Genomic DNA, 12,417 nt, shown 5'->3' with positions numbered 1-12,417 from the left:
GCGTGGGGCCACTGTGTAGGCAAATCAGAGAATGTGGCACTCAAGTAGTGCTGCAGCTCCTTCATTCTAAAGATTGGTAAAGGTCCCAGAAATCAGCACATCAAAGTTGATACTTGGGAACTGTCATCAGGTTCTTTGCTCAAAACAGCCTTCACCGAAGTATTCTAACTGTAATCACTTTTTTTTAATGTATGTTTAGTTCACCACTGCAGCGCTTGGATAACTGCAAAATAATCTCTATTCCTGAACAGCAATGTATGTCCAACCCCACAGTACATCACCTCTGGTATCAGTAGTGGATTGATGTGCGGAAGCACAATGCGGCTATAGTGAGGTGGTGGTGTATGATGATGGGATTGGTTGACATGCGCCAGATAGAATGCCCGGTAGCAATTGGTAAGTGAGCAGTATATAAAGAGGTAGTGGGCACTGCAGTACCCCCTGATGAAGCAATATGTGAAACATGCATCGGGATACTGGGCAATGTGTTACACGTGTCTTATCAGGATGTTGTGTGGTGGCTATTTAACCTGATTGTTTTTGATTTAACTTCCAGACAGTTACTAAATGTATTTACACTATATTCACTGCTTGATAAGCACTATTATTAAAGCTATTTTTCCTGGTGCTGTTTCTGAATTAAACTAGTGATTTAATATTTATTCTAATGTTATTAGGTGTCAACACTAGTTTGTGTGACCACACTACCCTATGGATTAATAATAGGGTGTTTTTAGAATCTTTTTTGGTAGTTGCTATTTACATTAGTGATTGTATGTATAATTATTTTTTTTTTCTATTGAGTAATTCTAGAATTTTGTTTGTACAATTGGGTACTCTTTAGGTTTAATTAATATGTGAATCCTTATAGAGGACCTTTCACCAAATTTTTCATGTTGAACTGGACACATGATGTAATAGTGGCTGTTTTTTATTTATTTTGCGTCTCCATTGCAGAGATATTAACAAAGTTTTTGGCACCTAATGAATTAACTTTTAGTAAGCCCAAGTGGATGTTATGAGATTTTTCAGCGTGGGGGGGGAATGTGTACTTCTACTCCGTGTATGAGTTGGCTAATCATAAGCAGGCAGCAATATGACAGAAAAAGAACAGGTCCCCACCATAGCTTAGGTTTCTCAGTGTGTGGAATGTAATGATACAGCTTTAATCTCCCGGTCTAACCTCCTGCATAATTAGAGAGTGCTGGGAGATAAGAGCACATCTTTCAGATATGGTCCCCTTGAAGTGAGCGGCAGCACAGCTGCGTTTTGACAAGTCACAATTTCGCTTGTTGTGCTAAAAGCAACTTTTGACCACAACAGACACAAGTGTGATTGCGGACCCAGCTCATAGGTAGTGTGGGTGGAAAGGGTACTATAGCAGAGCTGACAATGCTATGAGAGGAGGAGCACAGATAGAAGGGATTGTAATGTGACAAAGCTAAACTCAGTTGTGCTGCCCCTACACCCACATGGACTTTATCTGAAAGGTGTGAGTGATCTATGCTCTAATCTCCCTGCACTTCCTAATTATGCAGGAGGTGGGACCAGGAGATCAGCACTGTATCATTATACCTCACACTGAGAAACCTAAGCTATGTTGAGGGCATATTCTTTTTCTGCTGTGTTGCCGCCTTCTTATGATTGGGCCACTACTGGGAGAAGAAGTACATGCCCCCCAGTGAAAAATATCTGATAACACCCACTTGGACTTATTAATACGATGCAAATTACAAGTGTGCACCAGCGCTGCCACTTAGTGTGTGTACTTAACAATAGTTAACTCCTTAGGTGCGAAATACTTTGATTGCTAGTAACTCCGTAACAGAGAGGGGAAGATAAAAATAAAATTGTTTTATTCTGCTCTGCAGCCACTGTTACGTCATACGTCCAGTTCAATGTGAAAAATGTGGTGAAAGGTCCTCTTTAAGTAATGGTTCTTTTGGTATGGAATTGGTTTCTAAAATTCCTTGTTCAAAACAGGCTCTATCTATGTTTTTTTAAATGTATGTTTAGTTCACCATCACAGCCCTTGGATCCTTGGAAAAATAGCCTTAAATTCCTGTCTACAATTGTTTGTCCATCCCCTTTGAGAGGTCCTATGGGCAGACCACAACCATCCTCAGAGTCCTTTGGAGTGTAGTTAATCCTACCCCTCATTTTAATTGATGTCCACATCTAACAATAAATCTTGTGACTGCTCGTGCACTCAAACTTAGCGCATGCGCATAGTCGAGTTCAGTCACTGCCCTGGATAGGGCACTGTGCAATGTGTGTACGCTGGACTTTGGGGAGTTAGATCTGAGGATAGGCACACCCATACCAATTGATCTCTATGTTGTTGGTTTGCTTCCATGCTGTACAGGAATAAAGAGATTATGTTTACAGGTATCTCAGGCCATGGTGATGAACAAAAACTTAAAAAGGTGATGACAGTAGGAACGTTCTAGGGGAGACCATTAAGAAAACAGAAATCTGATGGCGGGTTCTCTTTACATGGTGGCATATCCTCGGACAATTAGCTCCTATGTATGTGGAAATGAAGCACTGTTGATTACAATAAATGTATTACAACAGTGTTTATGTCTGATTTTTTGTTTTATTGCACATTATTTTACCTTAGTGTTTCTCCTATTGAAGTAAAGAGCAGAATATTCACACATCCCTGTAATAAAGAATAGGAGAAAGTGAATGATGCTATAATTATAAAATATCTCCACTTTTTATTCTATTAGTTGGTATATTACACTATGTAATTTCATTATTGTCATTGTTAATAATAACTAATGGTCTAATCACCAGATATTACAAGATCAAATTGCACAGCAAAAACAACAATATTGAAATTGTAACGTCAAGAAGGAGAATTTGTGGAATTATGGAAATCACAGGATGAATAGACATGTTAATGTTATGCAAATGATTAAAAAATGAAAATAGAATTTTCAATACATCTCAATTTATTAAGTATCGAGAATGAGCACCACGTGCAGAAATACCTTGGCTGTTGTCAATGAGGTTATTATTGGTTGTCTGAGGAATGTTCTGCCACACTGAATGCCCTTGGTCACGAAAATCACCAAGATCCACTGCTAGCAGCTCCTTTTGTAGTTGCCGATCAATGATGTCCCAGATGTACTTGGGAGGAAGGTCAAGAGACGCTTCAGGGCATGGTAGCAAAATAAGGCCACGCTGGATACTCATAGAGCAACATGGGGTCTGGCACTGTCATGTTGAAAAGCAGCTCCTGGGACATTTTTGAGAACTGGTTCCACGATTGATCTATTCTGGACAGCAAGTGAAATTGGACAACACGTCAAACTGTCTACGCAAACCATCAGCAGGCGTTTGCACGACATTGGGCTACGAGCGAGATATCCAGCTACAGGTGAGCTCCATTGACCTCACGGCACTGCTCTCAAAGGCTATCACAGTGCAGAGCAAAGAGGATAGATTGGAGCAATGGAGGTTGTAATGGAAGTCTATGCTCTTCAAAGATGAGTCCCACTTTTATTTTTGACTCAGTGATTGCTGGAGATTGGTCTTGAGACCACATGGGCAACGCCATAAAGAGGCCTTGACAAGAGAGCACCACACTGGTTCTACTCCCGGAATTATGGTCTGGGGTGGCATAATGTATGTTAGTGTGGCACCCCTGCAGGTTCAGTCGCCACAGAGGTACTGCATCTCACTCAGAGGTGTGGTATCCCACTCTCAGGTAAGGAGGGAGTACTGCCCGGGACGCTAACACCTGCATCCAACACTACACCATTCCAGACCTGCAGGCGGTGCAAGATGCATGCGTACAGTGCAGAGCCCTGTCCCTGGTTGGAAGGGATGGAACCAAGAGAGGGGGAACCATGTAGTGGGTGTGGGTGGAGGAAGCAGTACAGGAGAGCAGTCTGAGGAGAGAGTGAGAAAGAGAGGAAGTGTTGGGAGCAGGAGCTCTGTAGGAGCTATGCTAAGGAGGAGAGGAGGAAGTAGCAGGGCCTAGTAACAGAGGCCCAGGAGAACAGAGTGAGAGAGGACAGGAGGAGAAGGAAGGCTCCAAGAGGAACAGTGCAGGAAGCCACCCGTGCGCCCGAATCTACACGGACGTTAAGGGATCAGGTTGCAGAGGGGACCGGCCCCTAACTAGTGGAGAACTACAAGGCTCAGCTAGATAACCAGAGGCGACTGTACTTTCAAGGTGCAGCTGCCCAAAACCACAATTATATCGCCAAAAAGGTGGCCGCATAGGATTCAGGGGACTGCACGTCGCCCGACAAGATCCGAGGATACTGGCTTGGGACACTGATTGTGACGCGCAGGGCAGGAGGGTGAGAGGCAATGCAGGAAGACGACCGAGGACGGCACATAGAATGGGGTCCCGTTTAAGTACTCCTGAGATACTTGAGAGATTGCTGAACCCCTTCCTTGGTGAACGCAGGACGACGTGGGAGGTTACACACTGGCGCTGGTAACCAGGAGTCTTGAATAACTGTGAGTAAAACCTTGAAGACTGCACCCCACTGTGTTCTAGAATTATTGCTGCGCCATCACCAGCCCTGCACTACACAGCACCAGCAACATCCACCTCATAACATCATCATATCCTGCCCTGGAGCTAAGCTCTGCCTGTGGAGAGCTGAACCAACTCTGCTGCATCACCACCAGCTCCAGAGGATCTGCACCGCAGTGGCGGCCCCATATAGCTGCATACCACAGGTGGCGTCACAAACATTATCTCTATAAAAACTTCATTCCCCTATTACTTTATTCCCCTTTTATTGACCACCCTGGGCCACGGACCAGGTCACTGCCACTGTGACATCCCCAGCACCGACCGGCCCGGCCACCGAGTACCCCACGGCCCAGGGGGAGGGTCAATAGCGTTACAGAACATTCCTCAGACCTCCATTAATAACCCTATTGATAGCAGCCAAGATGTGTAAGTGCGGGAATTTCTATGCATGAAACTCATACTCAATACTGAAAAAATCAAGATGTTTTTGAAAAATTTGTTTCTATTTTTTCATTATTTGCATATCATTAACATATCTATCCATCTTCTGATTTCCAGAATTCCACGACTTTTCTTCGCCTCCAATGTAACATGAAATGTGTTATCTGATAGAAAATAAAAAGTGTCATATTTTATCAGACAGTCGGACTTGTATTTATTTGATAACCCTACTTTAAAGGGCACCTATCACCATGAAAAAGCACCATGTTATAGGGCAGTTGGAGCTGAGTAGATTGCTATATAATTTTGTGGGATCAGATTCCATATAACCTGTGTTTTTAAAATATAATCATCTGCTTTTTCTGGGATTTTTGGTCGAATGGGCAATCCTATCAGTGACTGACAGCTTTATTTGAATGAATATGCATACAGAGATAGCTGTCAGTCACTGATAGGCCCGCCCACTGGACCCAAAATCCCAGAGAGTGCAGAGGTTTAAATGTACACAACACAGGTTATACAGAATATGTTCACACAAACTATATATCAATCTGCTCAGCTCCCCCTGCTCTATGCCATGGTGCCTGTAGATTGGACTGCATTTTCATAGTGATTGGTTTGTTTTAACTCAATTACAGTCAGGTGTTATTATTGAGGGACCAGCACGGGGTGAGTCTCGTTACCTTGTCATCTCCATATAAAATCATACATTCATCACTGTCAGTTCCACTGGAAAGAGAACAGAAATAAATAAGCTGAAACTTGTATACAACATATGCCTATATGAATAAAGCTTTTATAGGGTCAAGATAGTTGAACATATACTGTATATCACACAACACAAAAGTTTAAAGAGTTATTCTCAACTTGTTAAATAGGTAAAATTGCAAAGTTCTTGTAAAGACAAACAACTTTGCCTTTTTTGCCTTAATTTACCTCTAATTACCTCTAATTCTCAAGAATAAAGTGATTTTTAATTCTATATTTTACTGGTTGTTGCCCAGGCCACCGACCACTGCTTCAGTATAGCAGATATAATCAGTTTCCTAGGCAAGTAGTGCGTGCTTTCAAGCTCTTTGAGCCTGCAAGTGCTGCTCTGAAGCTGGCCAGCCTACCTCCCTTCCTCTGATGTTTCAGAGCTAAAGCTGCCTCTGCTTCCACCATCTGACAGCACAAAGTTTGTGCCAGAAGCACAAACATGCCGTCGGCCCGAACTGTCATTCTTCAGGAGTGCACTGACCCAAAACAAAAAAAGAGCTAGAAAGCAATGGAAACAGTGCACTCCCGAAGAAGGATCATGAGACAACACCTTCAAACTTTTGAGGGTATTCTTGGAAAGGGGTCCTAAGGATTAAAAAGGTTGTTTCAAGTTTCTATCTATAGGAGTGCACCGCTCACTTGCCTCCTGGTCTCCTGCTTTCCGGAAGTGCTGCACTCCTGAAGATGAACAGTTGGGGCTGATGGTATGGTTGAGCATCATAGGAACGTAGTAGCATTGAGGCAGATAAATCAAAATATTAAATGGCAGGTTGACTGATCTTGGATGGAGGGCTAGTACTCATTGAAGATATCCAGATGATGTTTGGAGACATACACCATGGGAAAATGTATATAAATTAGATGTTACCCTGAAAAAAAGAAAAATATCTTCTGGACACCTCTGGTAGACAGCTGTTTTGGCATCTGGATGAGGGTAAGAACCGTGAACAGCTGTCTACAGATGCTTGGCAAATATGAGATACTTTCCATTCTTGTGAAATAAAGCCAATTTTGGTCTCACTTCCCCTACTCCCTAAAAAAACAGGAACTAAGCAGAAAAAAAAGAAAATGAAGGAATTCAATACATTTTGAGAATTTCATTTTTGAGCTTCTTAGTGACCATTTACACTGGTTGAATATCTTCAGATTCAGGCTCACAATAATGGTGTAATGTGAATGGTTTGAGGGATCAAACGAAGTGTCCAAAAACGCTTATCATTGTGATTTTGCAATACTCTGTCAGGAGCTGTTCATGCCATATGTGGCCTCCCAGTGTTGTCATGCCTTTACATTATTTTAATAGTCAATAATGTATTACATTTATATTATAAGAAATTGGTACTACTAAATTTTTGTAAAGGAAAGAGAGGACCTTCCTCTATGATGTCATATGCTCCAATTGCTCCCCATGTCCTTCAAAGTCTAACAACCTTTTTCCTGATGGCAGTCCTGTATCTTAAAGAGGACCTGTCACCAGCTCAAAAGTGGCCAATTTTTGCTCTTATTTTATTCTTGTTGCTCCCGACATCTGTTTTTCCCCTTTTTTATCAGAGGTATGACCGTTCTTATTTAATGGTAATTTTTATGGTCTTTACTAAGGGGGGTGTGGCTCAGAAGATAATAATGCAGAACAGCTTAAATGCACACCCAAGATGATCCTGTAAGCCATGCCCCCTTGGTAAAGACCATACAAATCAGCACTAAATAAAAAGGCCCAAATCTCTGGAACTGCATGGCAGATTTAAAAATAAAAATTATAATCCAGGGGAGCAGCAGGGAGAATAAAATAAGAGTAAAAACTTCCCACTTTTCACTCCTAGCAGCCAATACATCAAGTTTTTTAAGCGGCAATTCCGCAGCAGAAACGCTTAAAAACGCTTGGTAGAAGTCCTGCCATGTCCCCCAATGATAATCCGCATGTGCTGTGCACATGCTGCGGAAATTTCCACTGCTGATTATGATTGCGGAAAAATCCGCAGCACTACCAATTATTTTGCGGAAGCGCTGGGTTTTCGCCGCCATTGACTTGCATTGGAGCGCATGGATTACGCATCACTGGATCTGTACATGCGGAATCCAAGCGTTTCAATGTGCGGATGGTACCCGGGTCTGGAGGAAAGGAGACTCTCCTCCGGACCCGGGTACCATAGAACCTGTAAAAAAAAGAATAAAATAAAAAATAAATATTATACTTAACTTCTGATGGCCCCCGATGTCCTTGTCTTGGCTAGCCGGCAGCTCGCGGTAGACTAAAAGGACCTGCCATGACGTAATTTAGTCATGTGATGGGTCACGCGACCGCTGACGTCGGCAGGTCATTTAGTCTACCACGAGCTACCGGCTTGCTGAGACAAGGACACCGCGGGCCATCAGAAGGTAGGTATATATTTATTTTTTACCATTCTTTTACGGTCACACTATATAAATCCATGCCGGATGCATGGATTTTTATAGTGTAACCAAGTTGTCAAGCACTTTCCAAGTGATGCTAAAATCGCTTGGAAAGTGCTTGATAACCCGCATGCGGAAATACAAGTGAAGAACGCTTCACATCCGTTTGTCCCTGGCAGGAAAAACGCATGTACAATCCGCATGTACAATCCGCATGTACAATCCACATGTACAATCCGCATGCGTTTTTTCTGCCAGGGAGATGCAGAAACGCTCAGGAAAAAATCCGGAGCATTTCTGCATCGTGGGCACATAGCCTTACAGTTGTAAAATTTGCACAACTAGAATTTCTACAAAAATTTTGCAACCTTTTGCCATTTTCCCGCCAGTCCCAGCAAGCTCTGCCAATTGGGAGGGCTGGAGAGGACCAGGGGTAGGATGCAGCCTGCCTATGCCCACCCATCAAATTAATTAATGATTACCCTGATATGTTAATAATTCTGAATTAATACATTGAGATTATTTTGTGCCTGATGATTTTTTTCAGGAAGAACAATTTATGCTCATAGTTATACGTTACCAGTAATCTAGTTTTAATGGCATAGTTTCCAGTCCTGTAATCTGGCAGTACGGCTCCAGGTTAGACAGTTCGTACAGCTGGATCTCTCGATCCCTACATTATATACAACAAATTTCATTACTTTTACATGCTAGATGGAAGCTATATATATATAGCTATATACATAACACCTACAATATATCTGTCTGTCTATGTATAGTATAACATCCGGGCAGACATATTACCTGCTAAAGTATAATTGCTTCTTACATAACCATTTATTTCAGGGACTTAACATCAATTACACGGCAGCTGCCTTTATATACAGATCATATACAGTTAATAGTATGTTGTAATTTAATGATCCCTGTAAAAAAAAAAGTCATGAGAATCGTTTCCAAAGAAACTGATAGGTAGAAAGCATTAGCTAAAACTTTGTTCTATGTTATATAATTATAATGTACTATAATGTACTGTACTATTATATACATCAATAAGAGGGATGAGAACGACACTGTGCCTGCACCTGTTTGGCACAGATATATGTACGTACCCTGTCGCCAGGACTAATTTATTATACTGCGTCATGATTGTAAAATCTGTCACCCATTTTGTCATCTTCTTTACGCTCTTATCCTAGAATGGAAATGGAATGCTCATTAAAGGGAATCTGTCACCAAGTCTTTTGCTACCTGTGAGCAGCATAATTTAGGGGCAAAGAACCTGATTCCAAATATGTGTCAATTTCTGGGCTGCCAGCTGCAGTTTTGATAAAATCACTGTTTTATCTGCTGCAGATCTAGCAGTTCTCTGAATGCTGAGATGTGTATAACCCCACCCACACCACTGATTGGCAGCTTACTGTGTATAACCCCGCCCACACCACTGATTGGCAGCTTTTTGTGTATAACCCTGCCCACACCACTGATTGGCAGCTTTCTGTGTATAACCCTGCCCACACCACTGATTGGCAGCTTTCTGAGTACACTGCGTGTAGGCAGGAAGCAGCCAATCAGTGGTGGGAGTTACACAGAGCAGGAGGACTACATGCCATGAGACAACTAGTCCTGTAGTGATAATCTCTTACTGATAAAACATTAATTTTATTGAAACAACAACACAAAGCCCAGTATGTGACACATTCCCTTTAAGAAAATAATTCAGATAGTTACATACAGTGTTTAGATTTGTAGATGGACAGACAGATAGATAGATAGATAGATAGATAGATAGATAGATAGATAGATAGATACTGTATTATACACTATGTGTGAATGCAGCCTAATCCTGGAGAATTCTTTTGATTAACACACTAACATAAACATCAGGAGCAATTCCCAACCTATACGCTGAGTATACAGCCTTAGTTTTATTGTTTTATTAGACATTAACCCTTAATGACAACTTACAAATATTCCCTTGTCACGCTTTAGCTTCAGTTGTGTAGACCAAAAAAAGATGTGACCATCTTCTCTAACCATTATTAGTGCGTTGTCTGGCATAAGATAAACTCGCAGAATAGCATCTCCGTGAACAATTTCCTGGACGGTCGCCGGTAACATGAAGCTGATTCTCCGGCGCCTGAGATAGGAGTCTTCCAGCTCTGAGTAGTCCAGTTGCATGTAAGTGCAGAATTGTTCCTAAATGGATAAATGACGCCAAAGGAATAATAATAATAATTAATTAGAATAATAATTGTGTTTGTCCCCATTATCATTCTCCCCATATGTAACATACTGCATTATTTAAAGGGAGTCTTGTACCCCGAAAACTCAATTTATAATAGAGTCCTATGGGTGACTTAGCATCTATAAAACTCATTCCTACACTATAGATTTCCCTTGTTTAATTTTACAGAAAAACGTTTTGTTTGCATATGCAAACATATGCAAACAAGGGCTCCTCGGTGCACTTTTGGGGTGGCCATGGGCTTAGAGCATTATTCTGTCCCCTCAATCAGCATGCCCCTCAACTCCCCTTAGCTAGACTGACTGCCTAGAGCAAGTGCTTTCTGAATGTTCTGCATGTACGAGTGCACTGTCACTGTAGGAGCCAAACAGGCGCTTGGACGGTGGCGTTCTCATCCCTTTCTCCGCATGTATGAGTGCACTGTCACTGCAGGAGCCAAACAGGCGGTTGCACGGTGTCGTTCTCATCCCTTTCTCTGCATGTACGAGTGCACTGTCACTGTAGGAGCCAAACAGGCACGCGCACGGTGTCGTTCTCATCCCTTTTTGCTGTCTGCGGCGTGCCAAGGATGAGAGTGCTCCTGCATTGACACAGTATGTACACGGGCTCACTGGACTCCTGCAGTGTTAGTGCAGATGTGCAGGGCCAGGGATTCATTTCAGGCTGTACTCAGTGTGTCAATCAAGCTAAAGGAAGGTGCACAACATGTTGACTGAGGAGGCAGAATGGTGCATTGAGCCATTGGCCACTCAAAGGTGCATTGAGCCCTTATTTATATATGCATCAACACCATTTTTCTGTACAATTAAAGAAGAGAAATCTAAACTGAAGGTATGAGTGTTGCAGGGGCAAACTACTCTAAATGACGGTAGTTTAAATTGAGTTTTTGAGGTCACACATAGGGATGAGCGAACCCAAACTGTAAAGTTCGGGGTTCGTACCGGACACCTAGTTTTCGGTGCCAAATTCCGAACACAGACTTTTTCTCGGAAGTCCATTTTACTGTTCTGGTTCGGTGCCAAATAAAGTTGGTTGAAAGGCAGCAGCGCAACCAATCAACAAACTTTTAAGCTGTGGCCACTTCCTAAGCCATCACAGCCATGCCAAGTATTGGCATTTTTGTACATGCATTTTTGAGAAATTGACATGTTGCGTATTTCAAGCACGCACCGCAGGTCAGTTTACGGCGAGTAAAAAAAAAGCACAGTGGGCGTGAGATTTCTATAAATCCCATCCACTTTTCTGGAACTGTAAGATGCTGCATTTTTTGCACGCGAAAATACGCAGCATCAAAAACTTATTGTGGGAACTTAACCTAAAAATTAAGATAGTCCTCAGCCTTATCTCATTTTTATGTCCCTGAAACAGTGATGTGTACAGTATATCTGGGATGGGTTAGTCGCTCATATAGCATGTGGCCAAGGATCGGTCTTGCTTTGTAGGTGTTGGTTACAATAAAGTGTCAGATTAAAGACATTGGACAGATAGTACATCATAAAATATATATTATCTTTCTCCAATACAATGCATATGTTATAATATAATAATATGGAGTAAATATTATATAATAACTGCGCCTCTCATCTGTTGTCTGGGGCTTGGTTTTTCTTTGTTTAGTTTATTCTGCATGTTAAGTAGGATGAAAATAATATATAAGAAATTTATAAATAAAATATAGAAAAGTTGGAAGTTTGATGTATTTTCACGACAGTCAGTCATATAATAAGCCCATGTCTCAATATTCAGCAGAAAAGATTCATTTATGAGAGGTGTATACTGTAGTTTGTAAACTTTTCAAGACAATTAAAATCAGTGGGGGTTTAGTTATCTGTTCACGTCTCGCAGGAATGAGCTCATTATGGGGAAAACTTTTTCTCATAACACTAAATTAAATATATAGTCTATTAACTTTGAATTGCCAATAAGCAGAAAACTCCAAGAATACCACTGGAAATGTGAGACCGGGAGTAATCATCCGGCCAAATTATATTTTATGACTATTATAGAAATAAACAAGCTTTCCATTAAATTGCTCAAAAATCAGAGTCAATGCTCTAATTTAACAGCCAGTTAA

The 12,417-nt window shown here is 41.5% G+C and overlaps 1 protein-coding gene across 2 annotated transcripts in view; it reads right to left on the bottom strand.

Annotated features, from left to right (window-relative positions):
- LOC141195600 (cilia- and flagella-associated protein 337-like) overlaps window positions 1-12,417 on the bottom strand; it is a 243,414-nt gene that overhangs the window by 182,887 nt on the left and 48,110 nt on the right. For both annotated transcript variants that reach the window (XM_073662494.1, XM_073662495.1), the window contains exons 6-10: window positions 10,064-10,294; window positions 9,208-9,290; window positions 8,676-8,768; window positions 5,629-5,674; window positions 2,619-2,665 (exon numbers count right to left, since the gene is read on the bottom strand). In XM_073662494.1, the coding sequence (XP_073518595.1) occupies window positions 2,619-2,665; window positions 5,629-5,674; window positions 8,676-8,768; window positions 9,208-9,290; window positions 10,064-10,294 (500 nt within the window). The remainder of the gene's footprint in view (window positions 1-2,618; window positions 2,666-5,628; window positions 5,675-8,675; window positions 8,769-9,207; window positions 9,291-10,063; window positions 10,295-12,417) is intronic.

Source organism: Phyllobates terribilis, unplaced genomic scaffold (genome assembly GCF_046119375.1).
Source record: "Phyllobates terribilis strain yellow unplaced genomic scaffold, ASM4611937v1 Scaffold_2__4_contigs__length_985480577, whole genome shotgun sequence".
Lineage (NCBI taxonomy): Eukaryota > Metazoa > Chordata > Amphibia > Anura > Dendrobatidae > Phyllobates > Phyllobates terribilis.
This window is presented reverse-complemented; position numbering and strand designations above follow the sequence as displayed.